The sequence below is a fragment of the Lissotriton helveticus genome, chromosome 5_1 (assembly GCF_964261635.1).
Source record: "Lissotriton helveticus chromosome 5_1, aLisHel1.1, whole genome shotgun sequence".
Taxonomy (NCBI): domain Eukaryota; kingdom Metazoa; phylum Chordata; class Amphibia; order Caudata; family Salamandridae; genus Lissotriton; species Lissotriton helveticus.
Genome location: NC_136065.1, coordinates 1917557231 through 1917579579, shown reverse-complemented (window position 1 = coordinate 1917579579; position 22349 = coordinate 1917557231). Strand labels below are relative to the sequence as shown.

Below are 22349 nucleotides of genomic sequence, written 5' to 3'. Positions count from 1 at the left end.
ACAAAGAGACGTCAAGTACTTACCTTGCATATCTCTATTATGCTATATTCAATATCCACTTTGTAAACGTTTCAGTAAAATAATAAAAATATAACTATCTCAAAAGGGTTGGTATTTCTTACGTTTGTGACAGAAGCAAAGACGACTCCAAACAAACATGTCATGCTTGCAAGCAGAAATAAAGTTTATTAGAAATTCAAGAGCAGGGAAGTGCAAAAAGACAGCGCCCAGCCTTTTAGATAAATTGGTTACACCGACGCCTTGGAGCCCAAGGCCATTATTTCTCTTGAACACAGACAGACTCCTCCCCTTCTCGCCAGACTGTCGCCTTTGTAAGAGCCTGATTATGTCCTTCGCCGCCATGACGTGGTGACGTCATGTATGACCGCAGCTTACATTTGCTCTTCCACCTGCTTCACGTTTTCCGAGACCACTTTCCCGTCGACAACCTCCTGGACTATTGTGTGGATCTTCCTTGTTTTGCGTTGCCCTGAAAGAAAAACATATTGCACGAGATTAGGGAAAGGTTATGTTCTTGCCTCTTTATAGAATTTGCTGTGACATTTTACAACCCATTGGTGGGGGATATAATTAACCTAGTATGAGGAGTATTTTGGGTGGGCCCTCCACTTATCCTTCCTCATTTACCGGTCTGTCAAGGGTCCAGTCTGCTTATGTGTGACGTTTCTCAGTTTGGAATGGGGTTATGTGTGACATTTCACAGTCTCATGTGTGACGCTTTTAGTGAAGTTCCATCCACTGCTAGCAGGATTTGTCCCTCCGGGCGTAATCACTGCTCCTAAACTGAGGACTTACTTGCAATAACAGCAGCAGGAAATGTACTGGGAACAAATATGAACTTCAGTGCGGGCTCTTTAGGAGTCCTCCAATTTGTAACATTTCCGTGACGGGCGTCTCCCACAATCACCCGCCTAGAACAACATGCGTAGACTGCAGTGTCTTTTCTCAAAGACCTGTAGACAGACCCTGCATAGGCTTTGTTGCTTTGTTGTCAGTGAGTGCATAGTTCGAAAATTGAAAGACAACATAAAAGGCATACCATTCATAGTAGCTAAATAATCTGACGCTACATTTGTTGTCTGAACGAGTCACAAACTATGTTGAATTAACCATGTGGCACTAGTTAAAAACCTTTGTACATGTCTGGGTGAAGGTGTCAAACACATAGAGGCACTTGGCAGCTATTGTTACTGAAGTTAGTCCAGATATGTTGCCCGAGTTCCTTATCCTGCACTGGTACTAAATTGCTTTCTGCACTGCACAGCCATCTGTGGCCTGCCCTTCTCATCTAAACTGAGGACCGGATTCAGAAGGCACTCACATCTTTTTTTTTTTTACAAAGTTTTATATAGTTTTATATAGCGCGAACTTGACCCGGTATCGGGTATCAGAGCGCTTTACATAGCACCAGTTATGTTACATGAGGATACATTCATTTTTTTTAGGCACTGGGAGATTAAGTGATTTGCCCAGAATCACAGGATGTTCACCGTCATTGCCGGGACTCGAACCCGGTTCCCAGATTCGAGGTCGACCACCCTAGCCGTAAAGTTATGAGTGTGGCATACCTGCACACGTGGCAGAATGTCCGCACTCGGGGTGGTATCTCCGCAGGGCGCACTCTCTGCTGTGTGCCATGCAGAGAATCTGCCGGGGGCGGCTCTAGGTTCATGGGGGCCCTGGGCAGGGAGCGTAGATAGGGGGCCCCGGAAGAGGGGGTCTGGGCAGGGCGGAGCGCGGAGGCCAGTGAAGGGTGGGGGGTCAGGGTGTTTGGAAGTGGGACAGAGCCGGAGGCCGCCAAATCCCTGCCAGGGGCCCCCACGCAAATATATATCTATCCTCAGAGGATTATTATATTAAGGTTATATATTGGCGTGGAGGCCCCTGGGGTTTGGTGGCCCTGTGCAGGTGCACAGCTTTCACATGCCTAAGGCCGCCCCTGAATCTGCTCTGAGTGCAAAACACAACCAGGCATGGGCAGCAGCACACATTAGGCTCAGAGACCGTGCGTCCACAATCTGGTGGCCAAATGAAGAGCCCCTCAAAAGGGAGCTTTCAGTCTGGCAATTGAGCTGACATATGCATGACGTATTTTGGACCTTGCATTAATGCGAAAAATATTTGAATTTGCGTTAGCTTCACCCTACATGAATGGTACTTGGTAGGCCTGCATGTAGTGTTTCATCATTTGGGCAATTATGTAGGGGTAGTACTGTTCCCTCTTCCCCTGTGGGGAGGTTCTAACAATGCACTCCCACTTTCTATTTTTTGGGGCACTTTGTGGACTTCAGGAGAGGATGGATACCGGCCGCGGCCGGTAGTGGGAGTACCTGCCGGGCGGTGACGTGGGGAGGGGCAGGGTGGTGGGTGGTGGGTAGTAATGTATGGATTATGGAGCTTTGCAGGTAAGTAAACATATAAATAAATACAACGAATTTCTGCATCTCATTTGGTGATGCAGTGCATGCAACGAAATTTGTTTTATTTATTTATATGTTTACTTACCTGTAAAGCTCCGTAATCCATACATTACTACCCCCCACCCTACCCCTCCCCCTCCCCACTTCCCGGCAGGTACTCCCAATACCGGCCGCAGCTGATGGATACTCTTTGCGAGCATATGGCAAGGATATTCATATGCAAGCTTTTTGTGGACTGAAAACCGTTTGCTGATTTGTGGCTGGCTATAGACAGAGTTGGCCTGTTGGTAGCCTACTTTTTAGGTCCACAGCTGCTCGCATGGTTCTTTTCTGTTTCTAAACAGTGCTGTGTGCAGGCTCAAGCATAGGTACCGCTCGCTGAGTAAGATACTGTGAGGCATGCTGCATGTAATGGGCCTGATTCACAAAGAAAGATGGAAGAGTACAGGCAGAGATCTCTGTATCCGACTGCACATACTTTGGTTATTTTATGCAATTCAAGCATTCCCCGGGGTTACACCGAGAAAGCTGTGTCAAGGGCAGGCTTCGAGGCGCACTTCTGTGAGCGTCATGTGACATTCCCAGAGGGCACCTGTTCTCAATGTGCAGAGTTCTCCAGAGGGAGATACGGATCTCCAGTGCAAATGCATCTTTTTCTCCTCTGGGAAAATGTTTTCCCATGTAGAAGGCTTTTCATCTAGTCACCCAACATTTGGGAAGGAATAGACTTTCTGTCACTCTGTCCATCCCTTTTCTTCAGTCAGTAACAGGCATGAGTCGGGAGTGGCGGGGCAGGAGGCAGGGGGGCGGTACAGAATGGGAAGGCTGACATAACAATAAAACACTTAAATTGTCACCGCGTCTCTCCTCCATCTCTCCTGACCAATCACAATGATGCAATGCAGTGTTGTGATTGGTCTGAACGCCTTGGTTTGGCGCTCAGCCAGGGAATAGGAGCCTGGGCATGTTCTCCACCCAATCTGCAGAACAGCCTGGGTGGAGAACATGCAAAGTGCGCATTAATGTTTGGCCGGCCTGAGACGGCCACCCAAGCATTCATGCGCACTTGGAGTGGGCAAACGACTCCTCCTCCTGCTCCTTTGTCATCAGAGCCGCCCCACCCGCTCCGGAAAAGCTACTGCCACAGGAACAACTAAAATGATAATAACATCAGTTATTATCATTTTATTTTTTATTTCGCTGCTAACAAGCAGTGGGGCAAAGCTCCTCTGCCTCAGTGGAGGAGCCGCCCCTGTCTTCAGTTCTCTTTGAAAGATTTATAACTTATCCCTGCACACAGGAATCTGTCTGTGTTTTATGGGCAGTGTTCACTTTATGCTTGTTCCCCCGTTTAGTACACAATGGTTATTTGTCCTAAATTCAAATATAAAAGTTTGCTTCCATTTTTTGATTCACCATTGATCATGGAACTGTTTTCTGTTAAGAATGTCTTATGCGGACTTGTTAGAGATAAATAGATAGATTTATATTTTCTCAAAAACGCCATTTCCATGTGAATGTGGCAAAGGAAAAATCGTTACAAACCTTTTGAGATCAGATTTACAATACGTTTATTGAGACAACTGCCCATGAAACATTTAAATAAAATAAAAACAGTTACATACTAAAACATATTAAAACCATAAGTATACACAAATAAAAAAACTACTTATTCTAAACCTTTTTTAAAACACTGCCTAACAGAAAGCATGAACCATGCAATTGCTACTGCAACATCCCTAAAGCACATTTCAGACAGGACCCCCATTGTATCCGGCCTCGAATATGTTTAATATTTAAAAAATAGGGGTCCTAAAACTTGATGCGGGCAAGCTTTGAGTCTATAGAATACACAATCCATGAGAAAATGGTCTCACTTTTAGGATTTCATTACATAGCCTTGGATAAGGTATATAAGCCCAAAAGGGAAAATCAGCCTCCTGGCCAAGAGGCTTTCGTGTGAAGCATATGGAAGGTTTCTCCCTCAAGTTGGCCTTATCCAATGTACAACATATTTTTTCTGCTCATTCTCTTAGAACTAGTTTGCTTAGCAAGGTAGTCCATATTCCAACTGTGCCTCATAAGGAATGCACTCTTTTAAGGTCTCTTATCTTAAGCTGAATATCCCAGGCCCACTTCTTATCACTAGCAAGAATTTCTTCCCAGCATAATTTGTGTTAGAAATGGGATGTCTGGTTGGCTAAGGCTTGCACCAAAGCCAGGCAGAAACCACCACTCTAGTCAGGGCAAGGGAGTTACACGCCAAAGATAACCCCTGCTCACCCCCTTGGTAGCTTAGCACGAGCAGTCAGGCTTATCCCGGTGGCCATGTGACAAGCATTCGCGCACGCACACAGCAATAACATCCCAGGCACTCTACAAAAGGAACTCCACACCAGGTTATATCAAAAATAGCCTTTGTATTCTCATAAAACATTAGAATAGTAAAAACATAACATACACTGTGCCAACTGATACGGGCAATATTCACAAGGGATTATCTACAGAGGACAGGGCCACATGGACCACTGTCAGAACCATCACAAAGCGAACTTGGTAAAAGTAAAACAGATCTTAAACGTACAACCAGTAACCACGAGTAATCACTGTACCTAGCATCAGCCTGTAACATGAACTACATTATGCACAGTATCACATCAGGCGCAATTTACATTCTGCTCCAACCTCTCCAGCATAAACACATTATGCAATCATCTCACAAGTCTAAACACATTAGACCCTACCCTCCCAAGTATAACTCATGCTAGGGACATAACTCACACAGTGAAACATAATCTCACTAGCATAGAGCATAATATGCAAACCAACCTCATAATCCTAAAAGACCACATTTAGAGGTATAAAACAGGGTGCGTAAAACATACTACACACATTACATTTTCTAGCACCACATCACATTAGGACCTGGCACCCTATAAATCTAACCGTCCAGCCGGGCCAACTGGCCATCCAAAAAAGGGGCTCAAATGCCCTTTGTCCAGAATGTCAGGGCGCGCTGCCAATGCAGCGAAAGTCAAGGGTGCGCACTGCGCAAATTTAAACGTTGCAGCTGCCCACTACTTGCTGGGCAGCTGGGAATATCAAGAAGGAGGCCTAAACGGCGCAGCTGCCCACTACTTGCTGGGCAGCTGGGAACAACGGGGAAGGCCTGGCACCTCTGTGCCCCTTCTGTCCCTCTCAGGGACTCTCTCAATCATTGCGCAAAACGCTGCAGATGCCCGTGCTGGTGCAGCGCAGCTGGGGATGGAACAAATGGGCCCTGGCACAACTGTGCCCTCTGGGCCTTGCTGGGGCTCTGATCACAAGATTGCCCCTGTTGGAGCTATGCACGGGCTCTGTACACAATATGCAAAACGGTGGAGCCACACAGGCTCTGGAATAAACTTGTCCCATGGAGCACACCGGCTCCGGAAATAACTATGCCACAATATGGGGTAGCACAGCCACTCAAGGCCCCCACTGGGGCCCTTCAAATAAATCTGGCCAGGTTAGAGCCACACAGGTTTTTTAAACAGAGAATGACACCAAGGGTTGGAGCGGCCCTCTGTCATTCGGGACGGCTCTGGGAATGATTCTGCCATGCCCCCTGCCCAGCCCTCACTTACCGGGCTCCGGCGCAGGGGGACGTCTCTTGGTGCTGATACTCTGCTCTTCCTCCATGCGGCAGCCCAGCTCTTGACACGCGGTGGGGGCAGGCACAGCGCTGCTCAACCCACGCTTTTCCCTTTCAGGGTTATTTAGAATAAAGCGCTCCCCAGGCGCTGGAAGGCTCCATCAAGTCTTTACAAAGTAAAAGAACAAGCCAAATGTCCAAGACGTCCTGGAGGTATCAGGGGGGCAATGTAGGGCACCAGCAGCAAGCCCCCCACTGTCAGGATCCAAAAGAGAACCTCTTCATGGGGTCACAGACACTTCTTTTATACACCATTTCCTTTGTCTAAAAGGTGCAGGGTCTGGGGGAACCAGATACAACTGATTCAGGGGAGCTGTTGAGCACTTTGTTTTGCTCAGCTCCTCTCTTCTATTCATAGGACAGGCCAGGGACATCGGACGCACCACAGGAGGTGAAGCCAGCATTGTGGAGGGAAGGCACAGCCCTATTCAGGTCCCAGGTGCATCTCCTCCCTCTCATCTACATGGAGATCTCCCCATTCACCACCGGGCAGACCCATCCTGGCTCCTGGAGCCACCCACATCATCCAGCACCTCTCACTCACTAACCAGACAGGCAATTCACATCAGGCAGGCAGACACACTGCACACAGAAATGCCAACTTCTAAAAGTGGCACTTCTCCACCAGTCACAATGAATCTGTGCACACCATTGCACAGCATTTATTCTCACTGATTCGCACATACCAAGCTCACCCCTGCACTCCTCTCATCTCAGGAACTACCAGGGACCAACATATCCCCCATGCATTCCTATGGGAGGCCAGGCCCATCTCACCAAACATACACAGAGAGCGCTCGCACTTTACACTGGACCACAGTGCTAAAGTGCGCAGAGGCCTAAAGTCACCAACAACAGGTTTCAGAAACAGGCTAGGAGAACTCTAAAAGTTTTGGGGTGAACCTGCCAAAAGGGCCAAGTCCAACAATTTGGAAATCTTTAAAGCTTTGTTATCTAACGATAACTTATTAAGAAACATTTATTGCGGGAATTAGCTTGCAGGTGCCTAGGAACCAAATTCAGTTCCCACCTTATACTATGTATCATGGTTCCTGGTGGAAGCAACAATAACCTTCTAAAGACAACCCCCTCCACTGTATTCCAGTTCCAGGAGGGGTCAGGTGCAGGAATCTCTGCCCCATACAACACCAGGGGGCCTATTTTACCTTCATAGGCTTTCATAAAATGAGCGCGTGCAAAGGCCCCATTCCTCTGGTTAAACTTAACCAGGCATCAAGCGTGTAACACGGATCTGGTTTTGGCACTCCCCATAAGAGCTTGCCACTTGAAATTCCCACAAAAACTCAACCTCAAGAACCTATAGGATTCCACTACTTCCACGGCTTGTGAATTCAAAGCCTATTTAAAATGATCTACTTTGTCCTCCAAAAACCATTACCTTTGTTTTCTCTAGGTTACTTTTAAAGGTTTTCTGTTTACTGTATTCATTGAGGGAGTCCAATTTTCTTTGCAAACCAGAGAGGTTATCCTCATACAACAGGCATGGGATATGCCATCCCCCAATGTTTGTAAAGAATGATTTTGATAATTTTTTAGTTGCTGGTATGTTTGACAATGATAGACTGAAAAGCAACGGAGCCAAGACACACCCCTGATGCAGTCCATTCCGAATTGGAATCTTCTGGAATAATCTTCCAGACTTGTCAAGTTCTACCTGCTTTGGGATTTTTTCTTATTAAGTAGGAAGTAACAAAGCTGGGAGAAATACAACAAACCATGAAAAATATGGCTTTAGGGGCTCGTTGGAGGACTACTAGACCTCAAAATAAGATTTTGGGGACATGCATCAACATAAGGGATTGTGTTTCCTAAACAGCGATTTTTAGGGAATTGCTATTTAGGAATCACAATTCCTTATGCATGTAGGAATCGCAAAATAAATTGCGATTCCAACATATTACCTAATAGAGATTCTCAAATTGCGAATCGCTATTAGGTTATGTCACTCCATTCATTCTTATAGGCCCATAGGGATAAATGGGAATGCAATCGCAAATTGCGATTACCAAATTGGTAATCGCAAATTGCAAATGCAGTTGCAAGGGTGCCAGGGGGCCTAAGGCCCCCCTGATGCACCCCCCCAAAAGGTAAGTGTGCACATTTGGCGCACACACATGCCCTAAGGGCATGTGTTGCGCCACATATCTCTTTGAAAAATGCTCTCTTGTGCATTTTTCAAACAATTTGCAAATTACCATCAACTTGAAGTTGATGGTAATTAGCTTTTCCTAAATGCAAAGTAGCTTTGAGGAAAGTCTTGATGCATCTCAAATAGGGAATCGCAATTTGCAATTCCCTAAATGCATTAGCAATTTAGGTAATCACAATAAATTGCCCAAGGCAGCACTCATGGAAAAGCAAAAACAAGGAGAAATAATGTATTTCTCCGCGTTTTGCCATCTTAAGACAAGCTTTTACCAGGTCTTGATTTTGGCGATCAATCAATCAATCAATCCATTTATAAATTGCACTATTTACCCGTAAGGGTCTCAAGGTGATGGGGGGAGGGAGGGTACTGCTGCTCGAAGAGCCAGGTCTTGAGGAGTCTTCTGAAGGTGAGTAGGTCTTGGGTCTGCCGTAGGTGGGTGGGGAGGGAGTTCCAGGTCTTGGCGGCGAGGAAGGAGAAGGATCTGCCTCCAGCGGACGTTCGTTGGATGTGGGGGACGGTGGCGAGGGCGAGGCTGGCGGATCGGAGATGGCGGGTGGGGGTGTAGAAGCTGAGTCGGCCGTTGAGGTAGGCTGGTCCGGTGTTGTGGAAGGCTTTGTGTGCGTGGGTGAGTAGCTTGAAGGTGATCCTCTGTTCGACGGGGAGCCAGTGTAGGTCTCTCAGGTGAGGGGTGATGTTGCTGCGGCGAGGGACATTGTGGATGAGTCGGGTGGAGTCATTTTGAATGCGCTGCAGTCGTCGCAGGTGTTTGTTTGGGATGCCTGCGTAGTGCGCGATGCGGTAGTCCAACCTGCTGCTGACAAGGGCCTGGGTCACCGTTCTTCTTGTTTTGGTGGGGATCCACGTGTAGATCCTGTGAAGCATGAGGAGGGTGTTGTAGCAGGAGGAGGAGACGGCATTGACCTGCTTCGACATGGAGAGTGAGGAGTCGAGGATGATTCCCAGGTTGCGTGAGTGCTTTTTGGGCATTACTCTTACTGACCCCAGTCGCAGAAAAGACAAGAACCTCATTGAAAATTAAATACAAGGCTGGATCAGCTTAAAACTATTTTCAACAGGATTTACCTCTGCTTTGTTGGGATCCAGACTGTGATCCGCCTCCTGAACTCTCCGGTGAATTCAGTGAAATTCTGAAACAAAAAAACAGATCATGACATTGATGGTTTTCTCAGGTACTACATCACTAGATACTTCAAGTAATCCTGTTCCCTTCTCAAACCGAGAATGCTCATCTATTTCAGAGGACATCACAATGAGAAACAAACTGCAGGCCTACCCTCCATCGCCATCCAGGAGCCGTCGGTAGGTCTCGATCTCCATCTCCAGCAATGTCTTGACATCCAGGAGCTTTTCATAGTCCAGACTCTGATTGGCAATCTCACTCCTGATGGCTGTAAGCTGCTCTTCCACTGCACTGATCCTCGCCTGCAGCTGGGAGAGCTGCTGGCAGTAGCGTCCTTCTGTTTCTATCAATGTATCTTCAAGAGATCGTTTCTGCCAGAAATTACAAAAATAACAAGTAGTGGTTTGGAAGAACTAGCAGGTAAGGGAGAAAAGGGCAGTAAGGAAGAGCAAGGAGTGGAAAGGGCGGGTTATGGATAGCATTGTAGAGCAAAGGAGGCTACATTGCAAGGTAGAATAAGAAAAAACAAATAACAGAGAATAGAAAGAAAAAACTACAATTGAAAAGGATGAAGAATCAAAGGTAAGTAAAGCATAGGAGTATTCTAAGCCATGTTTGAGTAAGATAGACAGTTAATAATATTTTTGTCTCCACTGACTGTTTTAATGTGGTTTTTGGCACTCTGCTCATTGGAGCTGGTCCCAAATATTGAACCCGCAGGTATGGGCATCCTGGCAAACATATTTAAATGAGGATGTTTTCAGCTTCCTTACAACCTGGCATTATGTCTTCCTTACAGTAGCAGCTAGGGGCATAAGCTCTAGTGTAGCCCTTTTGCCCAGCTGTGGTGATTTCTGACCTGGAGTCTTCCTCAGTCGTACCCACCAGGTGCCCATGGAAGTCTGCACTCTCTGCCTGAACTCACCAGTACCAAAACATTGGGCCTTTTTGCACCACAGAAGAACCACTCCAACAGAATTCCAGAGGATCCCCTGATGTATCCCCAAACTCTCTACTGTGCCTGGGAGAATGCCAGACAGCTGGCACCACCCGCCCTGTAGAAAGTCCACGAAGCCCATGAACACCCCCCCCTCCCCCACCGCCCGGCTCCTAAAAGTGATTACAATGTTGCTTGCACATTCTATGTCCTTTCCAAGCTTCCTCTCAGCTTCAACTGCCTGTGTAGTGGCCTATGTGGTTTGTGAGTCACCTACTCACTCTAGTGCCACTTAATTTCATTACCAATACTATCACCAAATGGGCCAACCAGCTTCCCTGGTTCTTCTCTTACCATGCATTCAAGGATTCCCTGGTACTGCATTTACAATGCATTCTGTGAAAACTACAACATGACAGCCCTCTCCAAAATCCTAGCACATTATTTTCTGACTTGGTCTACACCCACAAGGGGCCTGCCCCTTGACTCAAAGCAGCAGCAGAGACAACAAGCATTGGCATAGCCAATAGCTCTCACCTTTGAGACCTTATAAGTATTTATTTATGCAGCACAATACCCTTACTGCAACAACATTAACTGTTGCATGGCTAAAGACTTATAGCTCCCAAAGGCGAGACCTATTGGCTATGTCAATGCTTGTTCAATATTATATACAACAAGCCATAGTTGCTGTTTATTTATCTTATGCAACTAACAACCATTGACAAAACCAATAGTCCTGCCTTGTTGTAGGTATGATATCACTTGTTGTATCATATATCTGGATGCAATGACAGAAACAGCAAAATACAAGTCGGGCGGCACACTATGCTAAGCACAGATTTTTAGCTTATGTGTTATTAAGCCACAATCTTAATTACATTGTCCATGCCACTTTGAGAGACCCCCCCCAATTTTTTTCATCCCACTTAAAGCCCTGGGTAGATTATTTTGATTAAGTTTGGGTCACTCACACTTTACTGTCCTTCTAACATGATGGCTGTACACATATGACAACGAAGTGCTGTATAAAGGACAGAGCCTGGAAGAGACCTAAGGCTGGAATGAGGTCAATAGACCACAGTACCTGCAGGGGAACCGGGAGGACTGAGGCTGGGAAAGGGTTTCAAAGCAGCACTGATGCTGGGTGGGTCCGTGAAGCGCTGGGAGGGCGCACGGGAGCGACGAGGCTGAATGGGGTGCAGGTAAAGGGCCACCGAGGCAGTATGGAGGGATAGGGAGGTCAGACCCTGGTGCTGCTGCTTCATACCGGGACAAGGGGAACCCCAAGGCTGCAGCGGACTCGGAGCACTACCGAAGTTGTTGGAGGGGGCACGTGGGGATGAGAGGCTGAAAGACGAGCAGGTACTGACCAGAACTGGTGTCATCGAAGTTTGTTTTCAACTCTGCTTCATGTGCTGAAGGGAAACAGTATCATTGACATAGAAAAGAGACGCTTTATTACCAGATGAAAGTGGTTATTCCAAGATGGCGGTGGACTCGGCTGAAACTGATTCCTCTTCTCGGGGTGGGGGCATCTTGGAAGGGTGCAGGTAACTAGGAGAAGGTGACCCAGCAAACTGAACCACAATACTCCTCTTTCCCGTTTCTATTAGAAGCTTTGTATAGGTCTTTTAGCCACCAAAAGACTGTTTTACAGCCGTTAATGCAAGCTTCGCTCATCACTCCCGCTTTTTGGGGTACTTTATGAAGTTTGAACGAATGCAATTTATGCATACAGTCCAAGATCCTTTTTCGTTCAACAGATCAGATCTTAAACCACAACCTTTCAAGTAAAAAAAAAATTCTAAAACGTCAAATGAACACAAAGAAGTTTAGTTGAAGAAATGTCTATTGTCCTCATAACAGCCTAAATTAGCCCAGGATCTATTCATTAATTGTCTTTAAATAACTCTCCTGTAGTTTAGTTGAGCTCCACCTGTGTTCAATGATTTTCATTCAATGATCTGAGTATACCCGAGGAGTGCGTTTTAAACCATAAAGTGAGTCATGAGCAGCAGAGCGCTTTTAAGTTAAACCAAACGTTGCTGCCAAGCGTTTCCATTTAATTATGTGACATTTCGGTATATACAGTGTGATTAAATGTGACATTCTAGTGCTTTGTGTTTGACATGTCAGTGGTTTGTGTGTGACATTTTGAGAGATACTATAACAAGAAACAACAAGCACAAGCACGCGCGGCAGCAGGGGGAGGGGAGAGAGGAGGGGGCCTGCGCGAGTCCCTTGCGGGAGCGAGCAGCAAGGCATGATAATTGATAACATATGGCGCCAGCTGCTCGCTTCCGCAAGGGAATCGAGAACCTGCACGCGTTGCCATTGAAGGCAATGGAACGCTTGCACCTTTTTGGGCGAAAAAGGGAACCGATGGCTAACGGTCTCTTTTCATGCTGCACATGCGCGCTGCGTAGGCGAGACCTAAAAAAGTGTGAGTTTCTCCTTACATTTGTTCCTCGTAAATATCAGCTAATTGTTAACGATGGCTCTGAAAATTTTAACTCCATCCACTACTTTGAGCAGAAGATTCCTAATTACTCTATAATTGCTGTACTATTCACTGGGAGGTGGTGCAACACAGTAATGAACTCACTGCACCAGGCAGCTTAGAGGGTGAATTGCATTATGGGCTGTATCAAATAAATTTACTATAACATAAACTACATTAAGTAATTCAACAAGTGTAAATCTCACCTTAGATATAAATTCTGTGTCCAGGAAATGATAATCGACTCTGATCCTTGTACCATGTTCTAATCTAGTGTTACAGTTTTAAACACTGGTCATACATAAAGTGAAAACATGACACAATATACACCTTACCATGACACAATATACACCTTACCAGGCTGAAACTTTAAGCAATAGGCAGAGTGGAGCTGCAGGGGCTCTTGGAAGGGGTGAAACAACATCAAAGCCTCATTAACATGCACATGGTCTTTTAAAGACCTGTGAATGCTCGGGTGCGGCTGTGTGTGTGCCCGGGAGCCGTCTGAGCCCGGGCTGCCACACACCAGGGGGGAAGTGGGGCGGTTGTGGTGGAAGCCCTTTGATTCCAATGGGTGTTGCGCGCCTGCTTAGATGCATTTGCCAAATTTCGCACCCAGATGGCAGGCTGAGTCAGACAACATACTTCCTCTCTCAGCTTTCATGTGTGCATACAAGTGTATGTGTGCCATGTGCAGTCTACCCAGAACCAATACCCCAGTTGTTCACAGCAGCTGAGTTCATTTGAAAAAGATGACAATGGAGGCTTAAAGCCCAACCCCATTTTAGTAGGGCATTACAGTACTTGTGACCCCACTTGGATGTTCCACTCCAAATTAAAGGTCCAAATACCAGTAGTTCAAAAGGGAAGAAACTAGGGTATTTTAGGTGTACGCCACCTTTGATACAGCAAGGAAGACCTAGAAAAGAAAAACTAAGATGAATGGGAAAATATTGGCACAGAGGCAAAAAGAGAAGAAAGGGGTTGTGCAGGGAATTTGAAATCACAGATGCTCTATTTCCAGGGTGAGACAAGAGAGTTGTGATAATGTCTTTCAGGCTTGTGAAGAAATAGGTTTGGCCCTGGAGGACCATGAGCACTTTAAAAATCGATATTGAGGTGCTGTGCCCTGAGCTGCACGTTGTTGTGTTTGCAATGAGTTAGATCAATTGACAGCCTGCTGGAGTGAGGGCATGCATATTGCTTTGTTCTGGGGTATCGAAGTGATGCCGCTTAGTATTCTCAATGATGTAAGAACTGGATGTAAGGATGAGAAAGTTGTGCTCTGATCACTTAATGGTAATGTTCATTATTCCAATTATTTCATACTTGTCCTCATGATTCGCCCCTCTCTCTAGCTAAAAGCCTGCCTGCTCATTTTGCTTCTACTCAGCCTTTTTACTTTCAACTCCTCATTTCAAGAAAGTCAGATTGGATGCCCTCTTGTTTGACTGTCTGAAGACTTCAGACTCGAATTCTCTATCCCATTCATTCTCATTGTGCAATTCCTCAATTAGAGTCCAGAAAGCACTTAAAAATCTACTTCTTCAACCTCTAATTTCATGCCCCATGCTGCTTCTTTGAAGATATTAGTGCCAGGATACCCATGTGGGGAACCGTGTTCTCTGCGAGTTTATATCTCAATCAATCAATCAATCAATCAATCGATCAATCAATCAGTCAAGTAATCAATCAATCACTCAATCCCTAGACAAGTTTCTTTTTTACTCAAATGTGCTAATAAAGTTAGAGGGATTGGGGCATTTCTTTCAGTAGCCTTCTAATTGTTGAAAAAGGATTAAAGAACAACCATCTCCTATTTTCCTTTCGCTCTGGGCATCTGCTATTTCACCCATGAAGTAGCTGAAGCTTGCTAAACAGGTTCCAGAACACAATTCTCTGAAGTCTGCATTTTTGCTGTACAATTGAAGTGTTTATCCCAGTTGCAACTAAAAAGGTAACAAGCGCTTCACAGCCCATAGACAACACTCAAACTGATCCTCTCACACACGGAGGACCCATCCAACACAAAAAACAACTTGCGCAACACCATGAACAAGGTAGTCAAATGGATGAGAGACAACTGCCTCCAACTCAACTCCAACAAAACTGAAGTACTGATCTGGAGCAAGTTAAGTGAAAGGTCCTTAACTCTTTTTCAGTTAATAGCTAAAAATAACTCAGAAAATGCCTTTGTACAGAACAATTGTCCTTCCCAAAAGCTTAACTGAAAATGAATGAATAACTTTCGATTTTCATCAAATTGCAAAATTTGCCCAGTTCTGTCAGCAGAGTTCTAAAATTCAGAAGTCTCTGCTAGAAAATATGAATAAAGGTTGGAAAAGCCATGAAATTAAATATTTTCCAAGAAAAAAAGAATGTATTTGCAATATTTTTGCGACTGTCCTTTCTGCTGGAATTTAAAAAAGCTCTAAAACATTCAGTGGTCTGAGATTTCTAAAGCCTCTTATCACCTACCATGGCGATGGCCGCCTGCAGCTCTATCTCCAGGGATTGGAGGCTGCGCTTGAGGTCACTGATCTCGCACTTGCTGGTCTGCACCTGCTCTGCCCCAAACTGGAGTTCCTGCTTCAGGCTCTTACACTGGGGAGAAAGAAGATAAAGGTAAGGGAGTGTGTCAAACGACCGCACATGCCATTAACATATTGATGCATATATACAGAAACTGATTAACAACATTTGGGCACCTAAGTTCAACTTAATACTACTAAGGCTTCCTTCAAGAGAGCCAGTGCACAACTGCAATTAACAAAATAGTCATCAATGGATTTACTCACACTTGATATTACACTAGCCATGGAAACGTGGGGAGGACCCACAAACACACGAGTTCTGGATATTCAGAGCTTTTCCAGCACACAATCTGATCTTGGATTTAGTCAAAGAGTAACTCCTCTCAGGAGGGATTGGGACAAACCCCTATGCAGAGTAAGAATGGGTTGGCTACACCTGCAAAGCTCAAGGGTATATAGGGTAAGATATTTCTCAATGAGGGAAAATGAATTTCCTGGGAGAAAATAAAAAACAATCAATCATATGTACATTGACTTTTGTAAGGCATTTATCTGTACACTATTACTAAAGTGTAACCGATTAAACCCATTAAACGCAATGTGTCGAAGCTTCCCAGGTGTACTACTTGAGAATCCCCAAATCAAATGTAGGTGGAAACCTAAAGGTGTAGATTATCTCTGTTTTCGTGCATTGGCCCAATGTGTTTTTACCGCCTCATTGAACTGGCTTTCAGCTTCCATCCTGTTCTTCTCTGCCATTTTTTCATACTGTGCCCTCATTTCGTTCAGGATTTTCATCAGGTCGATTCCTGGGACCGCGTTCATTTCCACGCTCAGCTGGCCGCCTGTTCCCTGGTAGCCCTTCATCTCCTAGACATTGGATAAAACAGAGCCAAGTTTAGGAAAAACCCTCATACAGTGTGCATTAAGATTTTATTTAACTTTAAGTTGTGCTGTTTTTCATTAAGATTTGGATGAACATCATTTTGATGTTGAGGAACAACACCAATATAACCCAATAAACGCTTATAGAAACATAATCAATATCATTGTAAACTGGTATGCATAATCACAATTCTGTTTATTTATTTTTTTACATTTATTAATGAGGGACTGGGTAGCTGTTTTCTTTTGTACGGCATCCATGTATTTTTCTATCAACTAAGTGCTTAAATGTTATTAATGTGCCTTGTTTGTGTTGCTTTTGTTTGGACTGTTTTTTTTGTGTGTGATTGGCACAGTGAAAATATGAATAAACTAAACTAATTGAACGTGACGCAAGTCCTAAAAAGAAATAGCAGCATGTGTGGAAGTATCAAAGTCGAAAGGTCAGGAAGAACCGGGCAGTTTATCACCAATGACTGATTGTGTTTCCACCTGTATACGCCCATTGTTCATTATAGCCTTAGTGCCCACGTAGCGGGCTCTACCAGCAATTAAAGGCCTGCTCCAGCGTTAAAGACCCGAGCTAAAGGCAAGGGCCTTTAACAAGGGAGCAGGCCTTTAATGGTCCGTAAAACCTGCTATGGAGGGCTGTGACGCTAGTAGAACATTCTGCCCCTAGAGGGCAGAATGTTAAAATTTGTAAAACGAAGTCCTCACGGAGCGAGAGGAGGTTGAAATCCCATCTGTTGCATGAGGCTATGTTTACAGCAATAGCTGTTGATGCTCAGGGCTTCTACCAGTCATTAGAAGCCCGGAGCACGCGTAGTCTTCAATGGAGTACGCAACATTCCAATGTCCTAATACACCTTGTTTTTTGTTGCTGTCTTGTGTTTCACTATGCCTTAAGTGAATTGGGAACTGACCCATGATTTAATAGCCCTTAGTACTATTGTGCAAATGGCAGAATTTAATCACTTCTAAATGACCAAGAGGGCCCGACAGATGAGCGCTGGTATTTTTTTTTATGGGTAGAAATTTGGATGCCTCCCTCGTGAAATCAGGAGCATAAATAGGCTTCGGACCTCATTATGTGTGGCCAGTGTTTGTGATGATAAATCTAACTCAGCGGGGGAGGGAAATCATTGGGTGCGGCAAATAGTACCCAACTATGAGATTGTCCCCGATAATGGGGATAACGTGAGGATTGTGGTGCTTACCACACTAAAATCCACATGTTCCAATAATTACGGTCATTTATCTCCCAATATACTTTTTAGGTTTGACCTGTCGAAAATAATCCGGTAAAAACTACAGAAGTGCTGTGTGAGCCGCCAAACTCGAATTCTGTTATGTGTGGAAACAGCAGTTATCACACACATTGGAATTATCTGGTTCACTCGTAATGAGGGACTTAGGGTTCTGGAAGGATTACCCGCCTCAATGATGGAGAAAATAGCTAATTCTTTGCTTCCTGTCCGGCCTTTGAATCTAATTCATGACCCCCTTATAATGAGCGACATTATGACATTTTATTATATTCAATAGCCTGCACTAGGGGGCCACTGCAAGATATGTTGGAGCCCACAGAAGGTTTGTTGATGCTTTGTCTGCATTTATATAGCAGAGTGGCTGGTTTTGGGTCATTCCAGAGAGGAGCTCTGTTACTAAGGGGTAGATTTACAACAAAGTGACACATCTGTAGAGATGCGTCACTTTCCCTGCGCCACCCTGAGAAACTCTTGCACCACCATGGATGCATCGTATTTACAATACGGGGCACCATAGCTCAAGGATTGACAGATGCGACCAAAAATTTGGACGCATCTGTTGGCGCAAAAGTCATGCATTCCTGGAGTCGTGTTGCAAACACGATGCAACTCCAGCAATGCATGTTGAGGCCTATCCTCATTGTGCTGCGTCACTCCTTACGCCTCCTTCAAGCAGGTGTAAGTTTTGGATTCAGTTGTGTCCTAGAAGTGGCGCAGGGCTTTACAACGTGTTGCATTTCCCTAGAACATTTTTACGCCGATGCTGTGTCAGAAAAAGTGACGCAACGTCAGCCCATTTATAACGTGACGCATCTAGGGATCGCCTGGACCTGCTCCAGCACGGTCGCTCCACCCACGCTCCCTGATCCCAGCTCCTGCTCGTGCTTTGGCTTGCTGGTGGTATCGTAACTGAACTGCTGATTTCTACCCGCATTATATTTAATTTGCATCGCGCTTCTGTAGCGTGCATTTGACTGTGCATTTGTGCTCATTGTGTTTCCACATTGTAACTGAGCTGCCTCGTAGCGCGACTTTAGGCATACTACCTCACCTGATTCTTCTAGCTCGCTCTGCTGTACTTTGCAGCGCGACACTTGCTGAGGCATTATTTACTTGCTGGGACTTCGTCTGTGCCCCCGGTGCCGTGGTGCATCTGCTGCCCCTGCCTTACTCTCCCTTTGACCCTCCATCTTGTTTACGTGTTCCCTGGCCCGCCCCTCCTCCCCGCTACCGCCTCCCAGCTGCTGCCCCTCCCACCCACGAATAGAGGGCTCCCTACCTCCTGTGACGTGCTGTGATCGCCTGGACCTGCTCCAGCACGGTCGCTCCACCCACGCTCCCTGATCCCAGCTCCTGCTCGTGCTTTGGCTTGCTGGTGGTATCGTAACTGAACTGCTGATTTCTACCCGCATTATATTTAATTTGCATCGCGCTTCTGTAGCGTGCATTTGACTGTGCATTTGTGCTCATTGTGTTTCTGCATTGTAACTGAGCTGCCTCGTAGCGCGACTTTAGGCATACTACCTCACCTGATTCTTCTAGCTCGCTCTGCTGTACTTTGCAGCGCGACACTTGCTGAGGCATTATTTACTTGCTGGGACTTCGTCTGTGCCCCCGGTGCCGTGGTGCATCTGCTGCCCCTGCCTTACTCTCCCTTTGACCCTCCATCTTGTTTACGTGTTCCCTGGCCCGCCCCTCCTCCCCGCTACCACCTCCCAGCTGCTGCCCCTCCCACGCTCCGCCCCCCCACTCTCCATTTATGTCGGATGTCCACACGTGCAGCGTCCACGTGCTACGGCCGTGCCGAAGGTGCGCCAAAGGTAAGCCCGTCCGCGCCTGGACCGCGCCCAGCGCCAGACCCCCTGGTTCCCGTAATGCCCAGCCCACTCGCATCACTTACGATGCCACCTCCCTCCTAGCCCTTAACCCCGGCCGTTCCCCCAACTGCGTCCAAGCCGCTCCTGGACACACCCATGGACCCTTTTCTTGCAACTCCTGCAAGTTAGACAGCACCAAAATCAACTCCTCATCCACCAACACCAAACAGAGACCTGACACCAACCACCTAAAATGCATCCTGCTCAACACCCGCTCGGTCCACAGACACACCATCGACCTCTGGAATCTACTAGACACCATCTCACCGGACGTCGCCTTCCTAACAGAAACATGGATGAATGCCTCTTCAGCCCCAGACATCACCATTGCCATCCCGGAAGGATACAAGATCATCCGTAAAGACCGCATCGAGCAAACAGGAGGAGGCATCGCTATCGTCCATAAGAACTCCATCCGCATCTCAACCAGCTCAGACGTCAACCTTGCCAGCCCCGAACACCTCCACTTCCAGATCCACACCGACCCCAAGACCACACTCAGAGGCACCCTCCTCTACCGGCCTCCAGGACCCCGTGCACAATTCAGTGACGACATCACTGACTTTATCACCCCACACGCCCTCCCCTCCGAGGACTACATTCTATTGGGAGACCTCAATTTTCACCTGGAAAAAAGCAATGACAGCAGCGCCACCACCCTTCTGGACAATCTCGCCAACCTCGGACTCAAACAACTCGTCACTACCCCCACCCACATTGCAGGTCACACACTCGACCCCATCTTCACCTCCAGCAAACATGTCTCATTCAGTCACACCACAGCTCTTCATTGGACGGACCACAGCTGCGTTCACTTTATCTACAATAAGACCACAATCCACAACCATCCTCAACCCACCCTGCGAAGAAACTGGAACAAAATCACCATCGACCAGATCTCCTCATCGCTTCTTCTAAACCCCCCCGCCCACTCCTCAAACCCCGACCAAGCAGCTATTAACCTCACCCAATGGATATCCAACAGCGCCGACATCCTAGCACCGTTGAAAAAACGTCAAATCAAACTAGGCAGCAAAAACGCCTCCTGGTTCAACGATGATCTTAAGAAATCGAAGAAACTCTGTCGCTCCCTCGAGAAGGCCTGGAAGAAAGACCCAAACACCAACACCAGGGACGCCTTCAAAAACGCCACCCGCATACACCACCAACTAATCCGGTCTGCCAAGAAAGCGGCATTTAAAGACCGACTAGATAACAACGCCCACAACAGCAAGGAATTATTCAACATCGTCAAAGAATTTACCAACCCATCAACCAACTCCAACGACATCACCCCCTCCCAAGCCCTCTGCGACTCCCTAGCTTTCTTCTTCCACAACAACATCGCAGACATCCACAACAGCTTCGACAACCGACCCGGAGACCAACCCACCCAACCTTCCGCAGGACCTTCACCCCCCTTGAACATCCTTAACGACTGGAACCCAATCTCCACTGAGGACACCATCCGCCTGATGAACTCCATCCACTCAGGATCCCCAACTGACCCATGCCCTCACCACATCTTCAACAAAGCAGACTCCATCATAGCACCACACCTCCGAGATGTCATCAACTGCTCCCTCAACTCCGCCACCTTCCCGGAAAGCTGGAAACACGCAGAACTCAGCGCCCTTCTGAAAAAACCCACAGCTGACCCCAACGAACTCATAAACTACCGCCCCATCTCGCTTCTTCCATTCCCGGCCAAAGTCATTGAGAAAGCTGTCAACAACCAGCTCGCTACCTTCCTCGAAACCAACAGATCCCTCGACTCCTCACAGTCCGGCTTCCGAGCCAAACACAGCACTGAGACCGCACTTATCGCAGCAACAGACGACATTCGAACCCTACTGGACAATGGAGACACAGTCGCCCTCATCCTCCTCGACCTCTCCGCTGCCTTCGACACAGTCTGTCATAGCACCCTTCTACAGCGCCTCAGAAACGTCGGAATCCAAGGAAAAGCACTGGAATGGATCACCTCGTTCCTCACCGGAAGAACCCAGAGAGTCCGCCTACCACCATTCAAGTCAGAGGCCTCTGAAGTCATCTGCGGCGTGCCACAAGGATCGTCACTCAGCCCCACCCTCTTCAACGTATACATGAGCCCACTTGCGGCCATCGCCCGCCAACACAATCTCAACATCATCTCCTACGCTGACGACACTCAACTGATCCTCTCACTCACCAAAGACCCTAACACCGCCAAAACCAATCTACATGAAGGAATGAAAGAAGTAGCCGAATGGATGAAGCACAGCCGTCTGAAACTGAATTCAGACAAAACAGAAGTCCTCATCTTAGGCACCTCCCCCTCCGCCTGGGATGACTCTTGGTGGCCAGAGGCCCTTGGAAAAGCACCCATCCCGACGGACCACGCACGGAACCTGGGCGTCATCCTGGACTCCTCACTCTCGATGACCAGACAAGTCAACGCCGTTTCATCATCTTGCTTCAACATTCTTCGCATGCTCAAAAAAACATTTCGCTGGATCCCCACCGAAACTAGAAAAACGGTCACCCACGCACTGGTCACGAGCCGCCTGGACTACTGAAACACCCTATACGCCGGTACCACCGCAAAACTCCAGATAAAACTCCAACGCATCCAGAACGCTTCAGCCAGGCTCATACTAGACATCCCGCATAAAGAACACATCTCTGGTCACCTGAAAAACCTCCACTGGCTCCCCGTAAATAAGAGGATTACTTTCCGCCTCCTAACCCACGCACACAAAGCACTTTACGAACTTGGACCCGAATGCCTCAACACATGACTGTCCTTCTACACCCCCTCCAGTCAGCTACGATCTTCCAACCAAGCCCTTGCCACTGTACCTCGCATCAACAAAACCACCATGGGAGGTAGATCTTTCTCCTACCTGGCAGCTAAAAC

The 22349-nt window shown here is 46.7% G+C and overlaps 1 protein-coding gene across 4 annotated transcripts in view; it reads right to left on the bottom strand.

Annotated features, from left to right (window-relative positions):
• Positions 1–392: 392 nt before the first annotated feature.
• LOC144753879 (keratin, type I cytoskeletal 12-like) overlaps positions 393–22349 on the bottom strand; it is a 30915-nt gene continuing 8958 nt past the window's right edge. Inside the window, exons 4-9 of one of the 4 annotated variants that reach the window (XM_078641419.1) lie at positions 16132–16290; positions 15365–15490; positions 9600–9817; positions 6822–6832; positions 6068–6112; positions 393–490 (exon numbers count right to left, since the gene is read on the bottom strand). In XM_078641419.1, coding sequence (XP_078497545.1) covers positions 393–490; positions 6068–6112; positions 6822–6832; positions 9600–9817; positions 15365–15490; positions 16132–16290 — 657 coding nt within the window. Of the gene's footprint in view, positions 491–6067; positions 6113–6821; positions 6833–9139; positions 9179–9388; positions 9454–9599; positions 9818–15364; positions 15491–16131; positions 16291–22349 lie in introns of all 4 variants that reach the window. The other 3 variants (XM_078641418.1, XM_078641421.1, XM_078641420.1) reach the window with 3 other exon arrangements.